This window comes from Erythrolamprus reginae, chromosome Z (assembly GCF_031021105.1).
Source record: "Erythrolamprus reginae isolate rEryReg1 chromosome Z, rEryReg1.hap1, whole genome shotgun sequence".
NCBI classification, from domain to species: domain Eukaryota; kingdom Metazoa; phylum Chordata; class Lepidosauria; order Squamata; family Dipsadidae; genus Erythrolamprus; species Erythrolamprus reginae.
This window is the reverse complement of record NC_091963.1, coordinates 70,458,323-70,478,101: the sequence shown is the minus strand read 5'-3', so window position 1 is coordinate 70,478,101 and position 19,779 is coordinate 70,458,323. Positions and strand designations below refer to the sequence as shown.

Sequence of the window (19,779 nt, the reverse complement as noted above, 5' to 3'; positions counted from 1 at the left end):
GGGGAAGAAGTCTGAAATTCATATATGTTTATGTTTTGTTTTTAATTTAATTTTGTTGTTTAATATTAGGATGTATTAATTTATAAAATTGGATTAGAATTTTAGAACTATATAGAATTACATAGGTAAAATTAATGGAAGATACATAGGATAAATAAGGGGTTTATGATATGTACTGTATGGTTTTATGAGTTTGCATTATGAATTTAAAATATACTTGGAAATGTAGAGGATTGATGAAAGTTAATAATAGTAAATGCTAAGTGCCTGAAAAGTAATTGAGCTTGGAAATATTGAATGAAATTATAGAAAAGTAAATATGGAAATATATTAATTGATGCATTGGTGTTCAGATAGATTTTCATAGTATTATTAGATTACTATAGTACTATGATAAATATTTAATAAATGAAGATTTTAAAGCATGGATTTATTAATAGTTGTGTTTTTGGTTTTTCTGGTTGTTTTAGTTTTAATAGTAATAGATTTTGGTTTTGTTTTATTATTTCTTTTAATAAAAAAGAAGGGAATTTTTTTTTCCTAATTAGGAAAAAGTTGTATAAGGGTTTTTTGTTTCTTTTAAGAAGAATGTATAAAAAGGAGGAGTAGGCATGATGGCCTAACTGGATTTATAAGAGGATAATGATATTAATTGAAATATAAAATAACAGAATAACATAGTGGGAAGGGACCTTATTGTGCCCAGGACTGAGCCCCAAATAATTACGCAATAAGGTGTCTTAGGTGACATCTGTGAAAAAAAATCAGGCGCTCAGGCATGAATATTTATTTATTTATTTATTTATTTATTTATTACTTCTATGCTGCTCAGTCACTATACTTTTCCGCCCACACTGAAAAAAAATTAGAGGAAACATTGCATATCATCCCACCCACCCCAATCATTCATTCCATCCATATCACCCCATCCACCCCAATTATCCATCTATTTACCCCCCAATAAATTAGCTAAAAATGTAAAAGATTTATAATTAAAAGCCCATCAGTGATTAATACTACTTAATAACCCCTAAAATTGTACATATTAATTATTTAAAACATAACATAAAAGTATATAGAATATAAGAGATAATTCAAAAGTTCAATTAATAAAAAAACAGATAAGGCAGCAGCAAAGTAGCATCAAGTTCTCAATTGCTAAGTTCTGGTTTGTTAAATTGTTCAATGTTCCGTGGGGGAATGTCCAAATCCTGGATAAAATATCCTCTTCTAGATGTTAATTGCCCTGTTCCCTAGCTCTTTGATGCTGGCTGCTGCCACTGGCCGACACTCCCAGGTCTTCTCTCTCTATCCCGGTTCTGCCTCCGGCTTCTCGGCTCCCACCGGACCCTGGGTTCTCACTGTCGCCCCTTAATATGCTTCCGATGGTGTCGCTGATTTCCAGGCGGCATCTCTTGCTCTCTGTCCCCCAAACGGTACTGCAGGGCCTCCAAACGCTCTCAACCCGGCCTCGGCGTCGCCTCAATATTCTCCCCGATCTTCTCTCCTCTCGCGGGCCTCCTCATCAACAGCCACAGCTGGCCCAGCCTCTCTATCCAAGTCCTTCACCCGGCAGATCCTCCGATGCTGAGCACTCCCACCAAACAGCGCACCAGCATCTCAGGTCCATCTGGCGGGCCCAGGATGTATTCTGACGTTATTAAAGTTTAATTATTTACTGACAATCTATTTCTGAAGCATGATCTCGGTCATGCTTTCAGAAATAATTCCTTATCAGATTCCTCATCGCACCGAACAGTAACAAAGCTTCTAATATATTGCCTTCATTGGAAAAGGTGGGATATATTCAAAGATGTAGCTGCCTTGAAAATAGCTCAATCTGAACTATAGCCCAGTCAAACATCAACACAGAAAATGTTTTATGTCATTTTGTATTATGCTGCATATCCTTTTTCTGATTATTTTTATGTCATAAAATGTTTTATAAAAATTTCCCAAATTTCAACTACTGTATTTCAACTTTTTTTTGAAGGGATAAGGGAGATTAATTAAACTCTATTTAGAGAAAGACAATATTTTTAGTTTGGAGCCCTTGGGGTCCTGTCTGGCATGTCTCTAGCTGGATCTGATCTAAAGAATAAGGCTACAATGGGTCCTGCTGTCCCAGGCAAAAGATCTTCATTCTGTGCCACAGCTGCACTAAGGAACCATCTCTATTACAGTTAAGCCAAAGGCAGTGAGATAGCTTCAGAGCTGTGTATTCCTTAAAGTTGTTATTATTTTGGTGTCTCATAATTAGTAAAAAGATTCTATTGCATGTAATGTTTTTTAAAAAGTAGTTTACTATGCTGCATAATTAATTCCAATTAATACTGGAACATTTTGCTGTTCATGTTCATATAATGTTTTAATAATTAGTTTGAATAGTTTGAATAATTAGTTCTAATAAACTAATTATGATTTTGAATAAAATATTTGACAAATTTCAATAATTTCAGGTTTTTTACAATTATATACTGTTTTTTTAATATTAAAAAGACATGTAAATAGTACCACATGCCCTTTTCATTATAGGATAAAAAATGAATGAGTAGTGAGTTGCGACTGAACTAATGTTTCTTTATTATAATTTCATAGACAAATTTCTCAGTCTTTCCAATGTAACCTTTTCATTGTTCTGCTTGTGTTCCCAGAATCTTCTGTATCTAAAACAGTTGTACTTTCTGCTTTTCAAAAAGAGAATTACCTACCCACAGATTTGGAAGGCAGTGTTATAGCATCATACCATACAACCACAGGTAAATTATTAGAAAATGTAAAGAAATGGTAACATTTACAATAATTTATTTTAAAATAATTCTATATATAAAAATGTGTGTCTTAATATCCTTGTAGAAACTATTGTTAACTATAAAATAAAATATTCATCTTAATTTTACCTTGGTTTTTCTTTATGTGGGGATGGGTACTAATCCACATATGGGACTGAAGCCATATGATCTTTTTATGACCTTAAAACCACTTTGTATTTTGTGTTGAATTTTTTTTAAAGGTAATTTTATTCCCCTTTCAACATACATTCAAACAATGTAGTATACCATCTAATTTTCCATAAATAAAATGCAGTATTTTGTTAGTAACTGACATCAATCATCAAAAAAGTTGCAGTTTTTCTAGTTTTGTCATCCAGTACATACATTTTCTTTTGATTAAATTCCCTCCTTAATGTTCCTTCAAAAAGTATGACAACAATCATAATTCTAATTTATTAACCATTATGCCATAGTACTTCCTTCCTTTTTTATATACACTTTTCTATAAACTAAAAAAACCTTGTATAACCAATCAAATGTTAGCAAAAAGAAATTAAAAAAACAAAGCATAATACGCCAGAAGAGACGTCTAGAGAAGCGATGGAGGAAGAGTAAGTCCGAATCCGATCAAACACTTGTAAGAGCTCACGTTAAGACTTACAAAGTGACGCTCAAGGCGTCAAGATGCGCGTATTATGCCGCCTTGATTGCATCAGCAGAATCCCGCCCGGCCGCTCTGTTTAGGATGACCCGCTCCCTTCTTAATCAAGGGGGAGTTGGGGAGCCCTTGCAGAGTGGTGCCGAGGATTTTGACACGTTTTTCGCTGATAAAATTGCTCGGATCCGAGCAGACCTTGACACCAATTGGAATACAGAGTCGACTGACAACGAGTCAGTCGAGGTGACTGGGGTACGTACTTGTCCACCTGTCTGGGAAGAGTTTGATCTGGTGACACCTGATGAAGTGGACAAGGCTATTGGGGCTGTGAGTTCCGCCACCTGTTTACTGGATCCGTGTCCCTCCTGGCTGGTTTCGGCCAGCAGGGAGGTGACACGGAGCTGGGTGCAGGAGATTGTCAACGCTTCTTTGGGGAGGGTGTCCTTCCCAGATCCCTACAAGGAGGCACTTGTGTGCCCCCTCCTCAAGAAGCCTTCCCTGGACCCAGCCATTCTCAACAACTATCGACCAGTCTCCAACCTTCCCTTTATGGGGAAGGTTGTTGAGAAGGTGGTGGCGCTCCAGCTCCAGCGGTCCTTGGAAGAAGCCAATTATCTAGGCCCTCAACAGTCAGGTCGCTCCCTTGTGGGGTGCCTCAGGGGTCAGTCCTCTCCCCCCTACTATTTAATATCTGCATGAAACCACTGGGTGAGATCATCCAAGGTCATGGGGTGAGGTATCATCAACATGCAGATGATACCCAGCTTTACATCTGATGATACACTGCTTTACAGCAGTGGAAGTGATGTGCCGGTGCCTGGAGGCTGTTGGGGTCTGGATGGGTGTCAACAGACTCAAACTCAACCCTGATAAGATGGAGTGGCTGTGGGTTTTGCCTCCCAAGGACAATTCCATCTGTCCGTCCATTACTCTGGGGGGGAATCACTAACCCCCTAAGAGAGGGTCCGCAACTTGGGCGTCCTCCTCGATCCACAGCTCACATTAGAGAAACATCTTTCAGCTGTGGCGAGGGGGGCGTTTGCCCAGGTTCGCCTGGTGCACCAGTTGCGGCCCTATTTGGACCGGGAGTCACTGCTCACAGTCACTCATGCCCTCATCACCTCGAGGCTCGACTACTGTAATGCTCTCTACATGGGGCTACCTTTGAAAAGTGTTGGGAAACTTCAGATCGTGCAGAATGCAGCTGCGAGAACTATCATGGGCTTTCCTAAATACGCCCATGTCACACCAACACTCCGCAGTCTGCATTGGTTGCCGATCAGTTTCCGGTCACAATTCAAAGTGTTGGTTATGACCTATAAAGCCCTTCATGGCACTGGAACAGAATATCTCCGGAACCGCCTTCTGCCGCACGAATCCCAGCGACCAGTTAGGTCCCACAGAGTTGGCCTTCTCTGGGTCCCGTCAACTAAACAATGTTGTTTGGCAGGACCCAGGGGAAGAGCCTTCTCTGTGGCGGCCCCGACCCTTTGGAACCAACTCCCCCCAGATATCAGAGTTGCCCCCACCCTCCTAGCCTTTCGTAAGCTCCTTAAAACCTACCTCTGTTGTCAGGCATAGGGGAATTGATACTTTCCCTCCCCCTAGGCTTATAAAATTTATGCATGATATGCTAGTATGTATGATTGGTTTCTAAATTGGGGTTTTAAATTAACTTAAATATTAGATTTGTTTACATTGTATTGTTATTGCTGTGAGCCGCCCCGAGTCTGCGGAGAGGGGCGGCATACAAATCTGATTAATAAATAAATAAAATAAATAATAACACAAAAATTTCAGAATTCTTCCCCTCCTCTAAATAGTACCTTTCTCAAATTTTTCAGATTATTTCAACCCATTAACTAATTAATGCTTATCTACATTTCTTACTTAATTGTTAATCTTAAATATCAATCAATTTCAATCATTTTAAGAAAGAAAAAAAGTTTCTAAATATTCTCTAGCTTCAATCAGTCTTTAATAATCTAAATCAGTATTTTATTATAATAAATACTAATAATACCAATAATCAATTCCTAAGTTCATATATCTAATTCAAAATAATAATTAAAATTAAACAAAACAATTAAGAAAAATTCCAAACTTAATCAACCCTTCTCAAACTCCAATTTTGTAAATCCGAGCAGAACTCTGAACCAAACCCCTTTCTTTTTAATTGTTTTATATTCCCTTTTAGTCTCCTTTTCCATTTTATTCTTTCTATTTCTTATCTGGACACCTTCATTTTTAATGAATATGAGCTTTTTATATTTTTTCACCCAGTCACTTTCAGTGTTACATTCTTTTTCAGTCTGGTCAACCCCTGTCTCCCAATCACATCCTTTCAATTTTCCTTTAGTGCTAATTTCAATATGCTCATAGTAAGACATGTAATCAACAGCCCGATCATTGACCAAACAATTCTTAATGCTTTTAATACAGTCATTTGTTAAAATAACCGAGTCATCCAATTTAACATCTCCTTTAATCAGTCCATTTTCCATCTTGCCCATATCTTGTTTTCCACATCCTTTTAGTTGTTCCGCAGAATCCTCTGCTCCTCTTTTCTTCTTTAAATCATTCACTTCTTTTGTTTCTATAGTGATTCCTGTACAGTCTCCAATTGATTCTCTGAATTCATTCACAATTCCTCAAATATCATTAAAAATTTCTCTAATCTCCTGGATCTCCAATTTCTCCATATCTGCAGAAAGAACTTTTATATTCCAGCTATTTAGAAAAGGAAAAATTATTTTGAATAGCCTGATATGTTACTTCCACCAATTTCATGATGTAATGCAACTTCAAGGATTTTTTTTCCAGAAAGTTCATTCAAACTTCAAGTCCAACTCACAGTTACCAAGATCAAGGTTCTCTTATCAGCTTTTTAAAGAATGTCTGTTCTCCAGTTAAGTTCTCTTTTTTTTCCCAAGGCCAAACAACAGATGTTAATTAAGTAAGCAAATAATTCTCCCACCAGCAGACCTTCTTCCAATATATGGCAGCACCATTAATCCACAAGGAAAAAAAGGTTTTAATTCAAATTTTAAAATGTATAGTCCAAAGAGGAAAGGAAGGATTCCAAAATTTAAGCAATTTAAACTAAGCATCCAATCAAACTAAGCATCCAAAAGCTGCCACCTGTGTCTTAACTATCGCTTTCTAATCCAGTCAATAGACATTGAATAGTACTAATTAGCCACCTTGTTCAGCTTCCTTGTATCTCTTTCCTCTTATTCAAAAAATAGTTCTCTTTAAAAAGAAAAAAATATGGCAAATCATTCAACACAACTCTCAATTTTCTTCTATTCCACCTCCAGCACAACTCTTTAGAAATTCCTTTCTTCTTTCCAGATGACTTCCAACATACTAGCACTTCTCTTCCTGATACGCAGTTGAGCCGCGGCTATGGTGACCGAAGCGGCTTCGCACCACTGCCGGTGGAGGCTCCAGGCAGTCTGTCCGTAGGATATGCCGACCCCAAAACGGACCCTTTGCCAAATCCCCTTCTTCACCTCCCCTTCAGGGAGGCTTTGGGCGATTCGATAGAATTGGCACCCCCAAACGGCAGGGATTCGGATATCCTCCTACTGTAGTGCTGAAGATTTCATCTCGCCGGGCTGGTGACCATGTCGCACTCCCTTGTGTTGTATTATTGAAAATATAACTTTGCAGCAAAATTTTCTCTTTCCCTTTTAAATTAAATAAAAAATCAAGGATCAAACTTAGAGATGCATTATTATCTGTTCCTATGTACTGTATATGCGTTTATACATATATATTTGATTTATTTCAGGTGCACAAAGGATTGCCCAATGCAAATTCCAGTTGCCATTGCGGCTGGTTTGTTTTCCTGCTCAGCCTTCAAAAACAGCAATACAGAAGTTAACTATTGATACCAACAAACCTACAGTCAGCCTTATTACTCTTTTTCCAGGTAAAAAAATCAAACAGCCTTCTTAATAAGAATATGCCTGCAATAAAGAAGGAAATTTGGAAGAAATTATATAAACTGTATTTTTTCCTTTTTCATGTAGACTTTGCTGATCAAATTGATAAAGATCAACTTAATGTTTTAGGATTTCAATTATTAGCTGGCTCCAGAATCACTTTACTTGCTTCAAAAACTTCTCGTGAGTATCTGATTAATTGAAATAATTCAGTGTTGGGATTTGTATTGAATTATACAGGAGCTATTCCTAAAATCTAGATACAGTGCTTCCAAGACCTCCCGCGAAAGTTGAATTTCCACAAAGTAGCGGTGCGGAAGTAAAAACACCACCTGCGCATGCGCACCCTTTTCCCAGGCCGCGCAAGGGCTTGAAGTTGGAGGCGGGGAGCGACGAAAGTGCGGAGGCTGGCAAAGATTGTTTTTAATGTTGGCCACCCACCCAGCGCCTCCAGCCTCCTCGCCACTACCCCCCGCCCGCCCGATTCGCCCCTCTCACCGGCTTTCTTGGGGCACGAGTCCTCCTGCAGCAGCGCTGGCGGCTATGGCTTCTCAGCCTCCTCATTTGGCCGCTAGCTGCTCTGAGTGCTTTGAGAATGCCTGCCCCACCCCTCTCGTAGTCCCTTGGCTGAGAGCGCTTTCGTCCCAGCTGTCAGCGAGGGGGCTGCAGGAGGCGGGACAGGCGTTCTCACAGAGAGCAACAGACAGAGCGAGATGGAAAGAAGAGAGGGAGAGAGAGAGGGAGAAAGAGAGAGAAAGAGCAAGAGGGGCGAGAGTGGAAGGTAGAGAGAGAGAGAGAGAAATGATAGAAAAAAGGGAGGAAAAAAGAGAAATGAGAAAATGATTGAAGCAGAGAATGACAGGAAAGAGAGAGAAAGAGAGAGAGAAGTGACTCTTGATTGAAAGCATACAGTATGGTAAAAGCACTTAAATAATGACAGAATAAAAAAACCCAGCCCTCACCTGTGTTTGAAAATGGTTCAAGAGTTCACACACAAACACACACACACACAGGTGTGTGTGTGTGGGTGATTTACATACAGGTACAATATTCATTCATTCACTCATTCATTCATTCTTCTATGTCACTCAGTCCCAACACTTTTAACCCATAAATTATCATTTCCCATCCCCTTAATTACCATTTCCCCTTCCCATTACTGTACAGTACTGTACTGTACTGTACCTGTACCTGTACTCACCATTGAATAAGACACGTAGTCATCCTGATAGTTATAAATTATTATTATTTATGAACAATTTTTTTTTGGGGGGGGGGTTATTTGCAAAAAATATTAGCATAACTAGGATAACTAGGGATCTTCTTCTATCACCATTTCATCGGGCACTTCTACAATGGACGCTGAAGGTGATGGTGTGACAGACCTTTTGGTTTTCGTGATGAACATAGTTATGGGCAATTGTTGGCGCAGTTTCTTTTTCTGGGCTAACATGGCTCTGTATGGTGCAGTGATGTTGTCAAGGGAGGCCTTAAATTGTATAGAGCGAGTCATGTTGGGATCCCAAACTTCCACAATCTGTTGGAGATGTGCAGCAGTTCTGTGCACTTCTGCAAGCCGCTCAAGCGTTAGGCCAACATCTTCTTCTTCAGCTTGTTCAGCTTCCTCTTCTTCCTCTTCTTCACTCGCTGACCTGGTCAGCTCCTCCAGATCTTTGTCTGTCAGTGGTAGGCCATGCTCATCAAGCAACCCATGGACTTCATCTGGTGTCATGTCACTGAAGCCTTCTCCACCCAGTGCCTGTGCCAGCTTCACAGATTTCTGGACTGCAGCATGTTGAATTTCTTCGGGAGCAAATCCCTTGTAATCATGCACCACTTCTGGCCACAATTTCTTCCAGCAGGCATTCATTGTCTGTGACTTCATATCCATTAGGGCATTCTGAATGTTCTTCAGACACGATGCAATCGTGTACTGACGGCAGTAGCCCTTCAATGTGCAGTTTTCATCAGTGTCCATTGCTTCCACGAGGCTTCCAAGGGAATTGCGCGTGTACAGTGCCTTAAATGCGCGGATAACACCTTGATCCATCGGCTGGATAAGCGATGTGGTGTTTGGTGGCAAGAATTTGACTTGTACTCCATCATGTTCATGTGCCAGGTCATCATGGCCTCCAGCATTGTCCATTAGGAGAAGCACTTTGAAATTGAGTCCTTTGCAAGCCAAATAATCCTTCACCTGTGGGATGAAGCACTGATGGCTTTTGTAATCTATGCTTTAGGATTATGCATCCAGTACACTGGAAATGAATTCTTATTTCTGTTCTTGAGGGCTCTTGGATTTCGGGACTTATAAATTAGCCCTGGCTTCATCATGAAGCCTGCTGCATTTCCACACATGATCAAAGTTACCCGATCTTTCTGGGCCTTAAAACCAGGGTCTTTGGCTTCATCTTGCATTAAGAAAGTCCGTGAAGGCATCCTCTTCCAGAACAGGCCTGTTTCGTCCATGTTGAACACCTGTTCTGGAAGGTAGGCCCCTTCTTCAATTATGTCTTTAAACATGCCATGGACGTACTGCTCAGCTGCACCTGTATCTGCTGAGGCAGCTTCTCCGTGCAATGACACACTCCTCAGGCCATAGCGCTGTTGAAATTTATCAAACCACCCTTTACTTGCTGTGAATGTAGATGGGGCCGGAGAAGCAGTGGATGTTGATGGCTGGGGGTCTTCTGAGTCATCAGCACCTTCATCAACATCTTCTTTTCCCTCATCTGCATCGCCTCCTTCTGTGTTTGCAAGACGGGTGTAGAGTTGCTGTGACTTTGTCCATATGGTATTGGTATCCAAAGCAATGCTCTTTTTATGGCAGTCTTGTACCCACATGGACAAAGCAGCTTCCATTTTCATAAGGCGTTTGTTTCTAGGCGTCACCATCCTTTTTGCTGCCTTGTTGAATGTTATCATAGAAGTTTGCCTTATCTTCTTTTCATCTTTCCGAATGTATCGCACACTCGATTCGTTGATCCCATAATGCCGACCAACATCTGCATAAGAGCGTCCCTCTTTTAGCATGTCCAAAAGTTCAATTTTCTCCTTAATTGTCAGCATCTTCCTGCTCTTTTTAGTGTCGCCGCCTCCACTCCGCGTGCAATGTTTAGGAGCCATCTTCCAACAAGTTTTAATAAGTTGTAAAAGTACCAATGCACGCTGGGATAACACCACTGATTGGCCGAGATTTCTGTCCATCAGCATTGTTGGGTGAAATTTTTGCGATGACAAAGCTGATTGGCCGAGATTTCGGCCAATCAGCAATGACAGACAAAAGTTTGGTGATGACGTATGACGTCATTGGGCGGGAAAAACCGTGGTATAGAAAAAAAACCGTGGAGTATTTTTAAATTAATATTTTTTTAAAAACCGTGGTATAGCCGTTTTGCGAAGTTTGAACCTGCGAAAATCGAGGGATCACTGTATAGTTAATTTTAGCATTTTGTTTGATTAATACCGTATTTTTCTGAGTATAAGACTCACTGGAGTATAAGACGCACCTTAATTTTTGGGGAAGAAAATAGGGAAAAGAATCTGCTTACCAGGTATTCATCTGGCTAGCATCCTTAGTCTGGTCAGCTTCAGCACATCATTTTATTCCTTGGTTAGGGCTTTAAAGAAACTTTATTTGGAGAGAGTAATAACGAAAGAGTTTGCAAGCCAGTAAAAGCTGTTAACATCATTAGCACCTGCATTCAGAGCAAGTAGAGCAATGGAAAGAACCCTGCAAAGATAGGGCTTGGAAAACATTCTTCACAGAGTAACACTGAAAGAGCTTGCAAACCAGTAAGAGCTGGGAACATCGTTAGCACCTGCTTAGGGTTGGAAAGAAACATTTGGAACAATGGGGAAAAATTTGCAAAGACTTAGGGCTTGGAAAACATTCTTCACAGTGAGTAACAATGAAAGAACTTGCAAGCTGTTAAGAGCTGGGAACATTGTTAGTACCATGTTAGGGCTGGAAAAAAACATTCAAAGCAAATAGAGAATGAAAAGAACCCTACAAAGACAGGGTTTGGAAAACATTCTTTGCAGAGAGTAACAATGAAAGAGCTTGCAAGCTGGGAAATGCTGGGAACATTGTTAGCACCTGGTTCGGGCTGGAAAGAAACTTATTCAGAGCAAGTTAGAGCAATGAAAAACACCCTGAAAAGACTTAAGGCTTGGATAACATTCTTCGCAGAGAGAAACAATGAAAGACCCTGCAAGGTAAGAGCTGGGAAGATCGTTAGCAGCTAGTTAGGGCTGGGGAAGGGGGGAAGTTACATTGAGAGTATGAAACACCCAAATTATCAGCCTCTTTTAGGGAGGAAAAAGGTGTGTCTTATACTCCAAAAAGTATGGTATATGCTATAACAAATCCATCCATGGCTAGAACACTATAAAATTATTCTTATATTAAGCATGTTTTTGCATGAAAAGATCAATGCTTGAATTCTGAGCCCCATTCAGATGGTATTCATAAATTATTATATTTAATAGATAGAACTGTGATCATATCCATGGTAAAGAAAAGCCAGCATGTAGTTATATTAACAATGTTCCTATGCATATGTAGAAATAATTACTTTAACAATCATTGTTTCTTTGCCTAATTTATATATACCGTATATACTCGAGTATAAGCCGAGTTTTTTAGCCCCAAAAATGGGCTGAAAAACACAGCCTCGGCTTATACTCGGGTCATTGACAAAGTCACCACACGAGGGCGCCATTGCTTGAGCCAGAGCGAGGAGGCACCAGCTTTTGTCCCCTCTCGCACGCCGTAGTTCCTCTCCCTAGCTCAAGCAAAGAAGGCAGCCATTTGCAATGGTGAGTCGGATTAAAAAGGCCCCCTGCTGTCAGATTCTCCTCCCCCTCCTTTGAAAGGATTTAAACTGTTTAAAAAATGGTATTTTGTGGTAGTTGCTGTCCTTGCTTGGATAGGATCTAATAATGTGTTATGAGGCAGAGCTAGACAGGAATTCTTTTTCCTATCTGTCTATCTATCTATCTGTATCTATTTCTTTCTATCTATCTATCTATCTATCTATCTATCTATCTATCTATCTATCTATCTATTTTTCTATCTGTCTGTCTGTCTGTCTGTCTGTCTGTCTATCTATATCTATCTGTCTATCTATCTATCTATCTATCTATCTATCTATCTATCTATCATCTATCTATCTATCTGTATCTATTTCTATCTATCTATTTTTCTATCTAACTATTTTTCTATCTATCTATCTATCTATCTGTATCTATTTCTATCTATCTATCTATCTATCTATTTTTCTGTCTGTCTGTCTGTCTGTCTATCTATCTTTCTATCTATATCTATCTATCTATCTATCTATCTAATCTATCTATCTATCTATCTATCTATCTATCTATCTATCTATTTGGTTTTCTATGCTGATAACCTCACAGCAGCTAATGCTGAAGCTCTTCTTTGGATACACTTATTTGTTTGTTTGTTTGTTTATTTATTTATTTAATTGGATTTGTATGCAATCCCTCTCCAAGGACTCAGGGTGGCTCACAGCATATATAAAAACAGAACAATAATGTAAATCCAATTAATGATGAGAAGGAATCCAGTTTTGAAGGATTTTAACTCTTAGGTTTTAGCTTTGTTCCTGATCGAGCTACTTTTTTTACTTTTTAATTTATTGTTAATATTGTTAATTTGTTTACCCTCTTTTAAATTTACAGAGCTAGTTTACTGGTTTTCTTTAAAATAAATATTCTAAAACATGTCTCAATTAATGTAATTTTATTGTTTTCCATTTTTATAAGTTACCAGTAGCCACTGCATTTTCTAACCTCGGCTTATACTCGGGTCAATACGTTTTCCCAGTTTTTGTGGCAAAAATTGGTGCCTCGGTTTATACTCGGGTCGGCTTATACTCGGGTATATACGGTATATATAGATACATAAACACACACACATACATACACACACACAAAACGTTTATGCATATGTGCACGCACGCACACACACACACACACACATATGTATGTGATTGATTTTGTTTTAATTTAAGAATGTGGCTTATTTATTATTCAATGTATGCCATCATAGTCAATTTGCATCAAAGATCTGGAAATATGTTAAAATTTCTTGCAGCCAAAATTGCTTGAACATTTTTCTACCAAAACCCATTCCTTTCTATCCTACTTACACATCATATTCTACAGTTTTTCTAGTTGTTGCATCCTTTTCTTCTACTTACCCCTGTTCCACATTAGCTGGTGTTGGGCAAACTGGTCATCTTCTCTAGTGTCCATTGCCAATAGTGCACAATTGACATTGATGGTAAAATTCATATTACCATGTTACATTACACTTCAATGGTAACCACATGCATAAAGCATCTAGTTATGGAGAAAATTATTTCACTGTGCACAGAAAATGAAACATGGTTCATAATATGCCTGATTAATGTAATATTCATAAGAAAAACCTAGAATGCCACTGGATAAAAATGAACAGTAAGGTTAACCAAGAACATATAAGTGCTAATTTTAAATTTTACCTTGCATCAATAAGGATAGAAAGTATATTTCTTTGTCCTCGTTGTATCTACAGATCAGTGGCCCTGTTTTGGATGACCAGATCCTTCCTGTTTAAAGAGAAGCTGGAAAGCCCTTGCAGGGTCACTGTGAGGAATATTCTTGCCATCTGTCAGAAAACCTTGCTTGATGATTGAATAGATCAGTCTATTCAATCTACTGCATAGATCCTTTGGAGGAGAGAGATGGACTTGAGCCTTATTATCTGGGCTTTGAGCTTTATTATCTGGAGTTCAAGATAGTTATTCTTGAGGAAGTGGATAGAGTTCTTTGGCTGTTGTTGTGAGTGGTCCTCGACTAACTCTGAGGAGGATGACCCAGGCCCCTCTTGGTATCCTGGGCCAGTGGTGCTGTCAACTGATGCAGATAGTGAGGGATAACTAGACCTAGATGAACCTGAAGGACCACCAGAATTGGCAGATATGAGCCGGGGTGGCGCAGCAGGTATAGTGCTGTACTGCAAGCCACTGAAGTTGACTGTAGATCTGTAGGTCAGCGGTTCAAATCTCATCACCAGCTCAAGGTTGACTCAGCCTTACATCCTTCCGAGGTGGGTAAAATGAGGACCCGGGTTGTGGGAGCAATATGCTGGCTCTGTTAAAAAGTGCTTTTGCTGACATGTTGTCAGCCACCCTGAGTCTAAGGAGAAGGGCGGCATAAAAATCTAATAAATAAAATAAATAAATAAATATGCCAATGACAGTACGGTCTGACTTAGAGGAGGAGGAAGACTATGAGCTTTTGTTAGATGCCCGCTTTAGAAGGCTAAGAAAAAGACAAAAATATTTGCATAGGAAAAGGAAGTAGTTGGTAGGTTTTTAACTCTAGGGAATTGTTGATTACTCCCAATAGGTATTTAAGGGTAGCTGATGGGAAATTCGGGGTGGAGTTTCAACATTTTGTAATGGAGTCAGTTGATGTTTGTGGGTTCCAGCCATGTTACGCTAGCCAACTGTTATTTCTCTGTTAAAAATCCTTGGAGTAAAAGTGTCCTGTCTGTGAAGAGGCTGGAAAGCAATAACTGTAAGTCAATGAAACTGGAGATTCTTTATCTCATAAAGGAATGTGCAATTAGCTTTGTTCTTCAGCAGCAGCCTAGCCACTGGACTGTTATCTCTTAGCTCCTCTCACTGAGAAGCTACCAAGGTGAACTCACATGCATGACTTTGGCTTGTATAAATGATGCTTTCTATATAAAAAGATTGATTTGAAACATCAGTGCATAGATTCCTCCTTTGTATTCAATCTTTGTAGGTCCAGAATAGAACAGCTGTGGGTTCAGCTACCTGGATCCATGCCCCTGCTGGTTGGTTAAGGCTTCCCAGGAGAGAGTTTGTTGTTAGGTCCAAGTAATGACTAATCTCTCTTCAGTCATACTTGTCTATGATCTTTGGAGGTCTCAGGAAGGAGATGGTACAATCATTCTGGCCTTCCTGGACTTATTTAATTGCTTTCAATAGACTGTGGAAACTTTTGCATCTTATTTCGAAACTAAGGACCCAGAGTATGGAGGAAGAATGGAAAGGCACACACTGAAAAATGCTTAAAGTCCACTGTTATGTTTCCACAGTTTGTGTTGATTTGCAGAACCAACTGCTTACTGTTGGTCCACTGTGCTTCATTAAGTCCAGAATCAATGCAGCTGTCTACCAGGAGATTTTGGAGCACTTCATGCTTCCTTCCACAGATGAGCTTTATGGGGTTGCTGACTTTATTTTCCAGCAGGACTTGGCACCTTCTCACACTGCCAAAAGCACCAAAACTTGGTTCAATGACCCTGGGATTATTGTGCTTTGTTGGCCATCAAACTTTCCTGACTGAATCCATAGAAAATCTATGGGCTGGGGAGCGGAGCCAGCTGTGAAGCAGGGTGGATGGTGTGGAGCAGAGCTCCATAAAACACTTGACACTTTTGGCCGATCGATAAGCTTCTCAGAAGTCATAGATCCCGAGGGAGGGTGTCAGAAGATGGGAGACTCCTGGTAGCTGATTTCGAGATGGCAGTCTGATGGATGGACCAGAAAAATCCCCAGAGAGATCAATCGAATGAGGAATGGTGCGTAATGGCGACTAGAACGTGCTTCCAGCTGGAGGATTTTTAGCAATTATTTAGCAGCATGAATGTGTAGCACAATTTTGTGAGAAGATTCACCAGGAATTTGATCTGAATAGACAAGGAAGATCAGAGGTGCAATCTTTGGAACAGAGCCTTGGATGTGTGTCTATTAAAGAGAAAGGGCTAGCAAGGGAGGAGGGAAGAAACTGCCATCTTTTCCCCTCCAAAAAGCGGCGAGCTAAAACGGGATCGTAAATGAAAGAAACTTTGCTGGCAGGACTTAAAGCACTGAATAAGACCAGGCGATACTAGAGAAGAGAAGAGAAATGACTATTTGGATTGTGTGTATTGGATTGTGTTTATTGAATTTACTTTTTCTTTTGAGACTACAGAAGACTTAATAGAGGAAGTGCAATTAAAAAAAACCCTGAAAAACAACGGCTGACATCTTGGACAAAAATACTTCTACAGAACGGCATGGTTTTATTTTCTTTTTTCTTTCCTGCTCTGATAATAAAATTTGAACTGATAATAGATTTTGCTATCTAATTTAAGAGGAAACTAAGGACCGAAAAGGACTGAATGAACTAAAGATTGGATTGATAAAATAATTTTGATTTTTCAGAGATCTTCGATTCCTCTGAGACTTTCTTTTTCTGCTTTCTGCTTTTTTGCTGCTGTTTTTTCTTTCTGTAATATCGTGATTATTGTGATAAATTTTATAATATTTATAACTTGAATGTTGATATTAATACATTACATTGTATATATTATATACAGATAGAATTGTCGGCTATCAATAAAATTAACTGCCTTGGAAATGGCCCTGAGTTGGGCCGAGAGGCAAATAAGGAGCTTGTGATGTTCCTTCAATACACCAGGGTGATTTGACACAAAAATTTGTAACCCTTCCCTGGTGCAGAGCTGAAGGGATTGGATACTATAGCCTAGAGGATAATTCTCTTACAAGGCAAAGGCAAAGGTTGCAGGTTCAAGTCCCAGTGGGTATGGCTAGCTGATGAGGCCAAAATAAGGCCAAAATAGATCTATCCTAGTCTCCCTTAATTTTCAAATTCAGCAAAAAAACATGTGACAGATATATATGTGTATGTGTGTGTGTTTGCTGAATTTGAAAATTTATATATATATGTGTGTGTGTGTGTGTGTGTGTGTGTGTGTGTGTGAGACAAATGTTTTTTTAGCTGGAATTTTAAAATTAAGGGAGACTAGGATGGTCCCATTTCGGCCTTGTTCTGGCCTCGTCAGCTAGCCACACCCTTCCTTACTGGGATTTGATCCGGTGGACTCTGCCTTGTAAGGCAGAGAATTAGCAATTTGAGCTATCAGATCAGATCCCTTCCAGCTGTGTACCAGGGAGGGGCTATATGTTTTTTTATGTCGGATCACCCTGGTATATTGAAGGAACGTCACAGCTCCTTTTTGCCTCTAGGTCCAACCCAGGACCATTACAAGGCAGTTAATTTATTATTTATAGCCGACAACTATATTCTGTATGTGTCAAATGTTTTTTTAGCTGGAATTTTAAAATTAAGGGAGACTAGGATGGTCCCATTTCGGCCTTGTTCTGGCCTCATCAGCTAGCCACACCCTTCCTTACTGGGATTTGATCCGGTGGACTCTGCCTTGTAAGGCAGAGAATTAGCAATTTGAGCTATCAGATCAGATCCCTTCCAGCTGTGTACCAGGGAGGGGCTATATGTTTTTTTATGTCGGATCACCCTGGTATATTGAAGGAACGTCACAGCTCCTTTTTGCCTCTAGGTCCAACTCAGGACCATTACAAGGCAGTTAATTTATTATTTATAGCCGACAACTATATTCTGTATAGCCCCTCCCTGGTACACAGCTGGAAGGGATCTGATCTGATAGCTCAAATTGTTAATTCTCTGCCTTACAAGGCAGAGTCCACCGGATCAAATCCCAGTAAGGAAGGGTGTGGCTAGCTGATGAGGCCAGAACAAGGCCGAAATGGGACCATCCTAGTCTCCCTTAATTTTAAAATTCCAGGTAAAAAAACATTTGACACATACATAATATAGTTGTCGGCTATAAATAATAAATTAACTGCCTTGTAATGGTCCTGGGTTGGACCTAGAGGCAAAAAGGAGCTGTGACGTTCCTTCAATATACCAGGGTGATCCAACATAAAAAAACATATATATATGTGTGTGTGTGTGTGTGTGTGTGTGTGTGTGTAGATTGTTCTGAGTTCGGGTTTTGCCCCGTGTAATATTTTGAGTGTCTATGCGACGTTTTGGTGAAATCACATTCACCATCATCAGGCTGAAGTTTTAAGCTTCGTGCTGTTGTAAATATGGATATTCCATTTTACAACAGCACGAAGCTTGAAACTTCAGCCTGATGATGGTGAATGTGATTTCACCAAAACGTCTCATAGACATGCAAAATATTACACAGGGCAAAACCCGAACTCAGAACAATCTACATACATATACCCGTGAAAATTTACGAAAACAAAAATATATATATATATATATATATATATATATATATATATATATATGTCACATGTTTAAGCTGAATTTGAAAATTAAGGGAGACTAGGATAGATCTATTTCGGCCTTATTTTGGCCTCATCAGCTAGCCATACCCACTGGGACTTGAACCTGCAACCTTTGCCTTGTAAGGCAGAGAATTATCCTCTAGGCTACAGTATCCAATCCCTTCAGCTCTGTACCAGGGAAGGGTTACATTTTGTGTCGAATCATATATAAAACATATATTCTATATATGTTCTGCCAGGCTCTCTGATAGGATCCTCCCGAAAATTCAAGGATACAAATTTCAGATACACACACATTTGAAAATTCAAAACAATGTTCTTTATTACAAAAGTCAAAATAAACTAAGCACTCTTTTTGTATTGCAAAGAGCACTCTTCCCAAAACAACCGGGTAGGCTGTACAATTTCCATTAAGCAGTCATTAAGTACTTAGTCAGCAGCTGTGAAGAAACTTCACACCCCTTCTTCTTCCAACAAAGTGAGACACACACACACACGTTGCTCTGCTTTGGTTTCAAAGGCGTGAAAAAGCAACGAAGAGTCCTGAGGAACTGCGAACAGATATTCTTCCACAATGGCCAAACCCACATGCTGCTAATTATAGCAGCAGCCTTAATTACTGGAGCCCCCCAAACACAGGTGGCCTCCCTTATTTCCTGTAATATGTTCTTACTTGCCTCTTCTACGCATAATTCTGTGCTTGCGTGGGTCCAAAATGTCATCATCTGAAGCAATAGAAGATAAGGAAGATTGACAGCCTGGGCTGTGTGCCAAGCCCTCCTCTGACGAGTCACTCCCACCTTCTTCTTCGTCCGAGGAAACTAAACTCTGAACTGATTATGTCGGCAATAACACAGGCCTGTGACATGTTGAAGTTTCCCCTGCATCCACCTCCCCATTCCCTGGGGCAGGAACTGGGCCAGAGCCAACCACAACATATATATATCTATAAAGTTAGTAGATATAACAAACATAATGAAATATTATGTGATTTAGATTTTTAAGGTTTGATTAAATAACTTGAATTATCATAGATCCAGGGAGAGAAACTCCCAGGATTGCCCATGTGTCACAGACAGCTGAAGACGCTTCTACGGGAGCTCCAATATGAAAATCTGAAAAAAGTGGAAAACATCCCCCAAAACACCATAAATCTCCTTTAAAGATAAACAGAGCTGTATAGCAATTACAGAAGTTCAAAGAGAATCTAAAAAGCAGCAGAAGAGACAGCT

At 39.6% G+C, this 19,779-nt stretch overlaps 1 protein-coding gene across 3 annotated transcripts in view; it reads left to right on the top strand.

The window, feature by feature from the left end:
* Positions 1 to 19,779, top strand: part of BBS9 (Bardet-Biedl syndrome 9) — a 606,911-nt gene that overhangs the window by 343,971 nt on the left and 243,161 nt on the right. For all 3 annotated transcript variants that reach the window (XM_070726313.1, XM_070726315.1, XM_070726314.1), the window contains exons 14-16: positions 2,655 to 2,759; positions 7,229 to 7,369; positions 7,470 to 7,565. In XM_070726313.1, the coding sequence (XP_070582414.1) occupies positions 2,655 to 2,759; positions 7,229 to 7,369; positions 7,470 to 7,565 (342 nt within the window). The remainder of the gene's footprint in view (positions 1 to 2,654; positions 2,760 to 7,228; positions 7,370 to 7,469; positions 7,566 to 19,779) is intronic.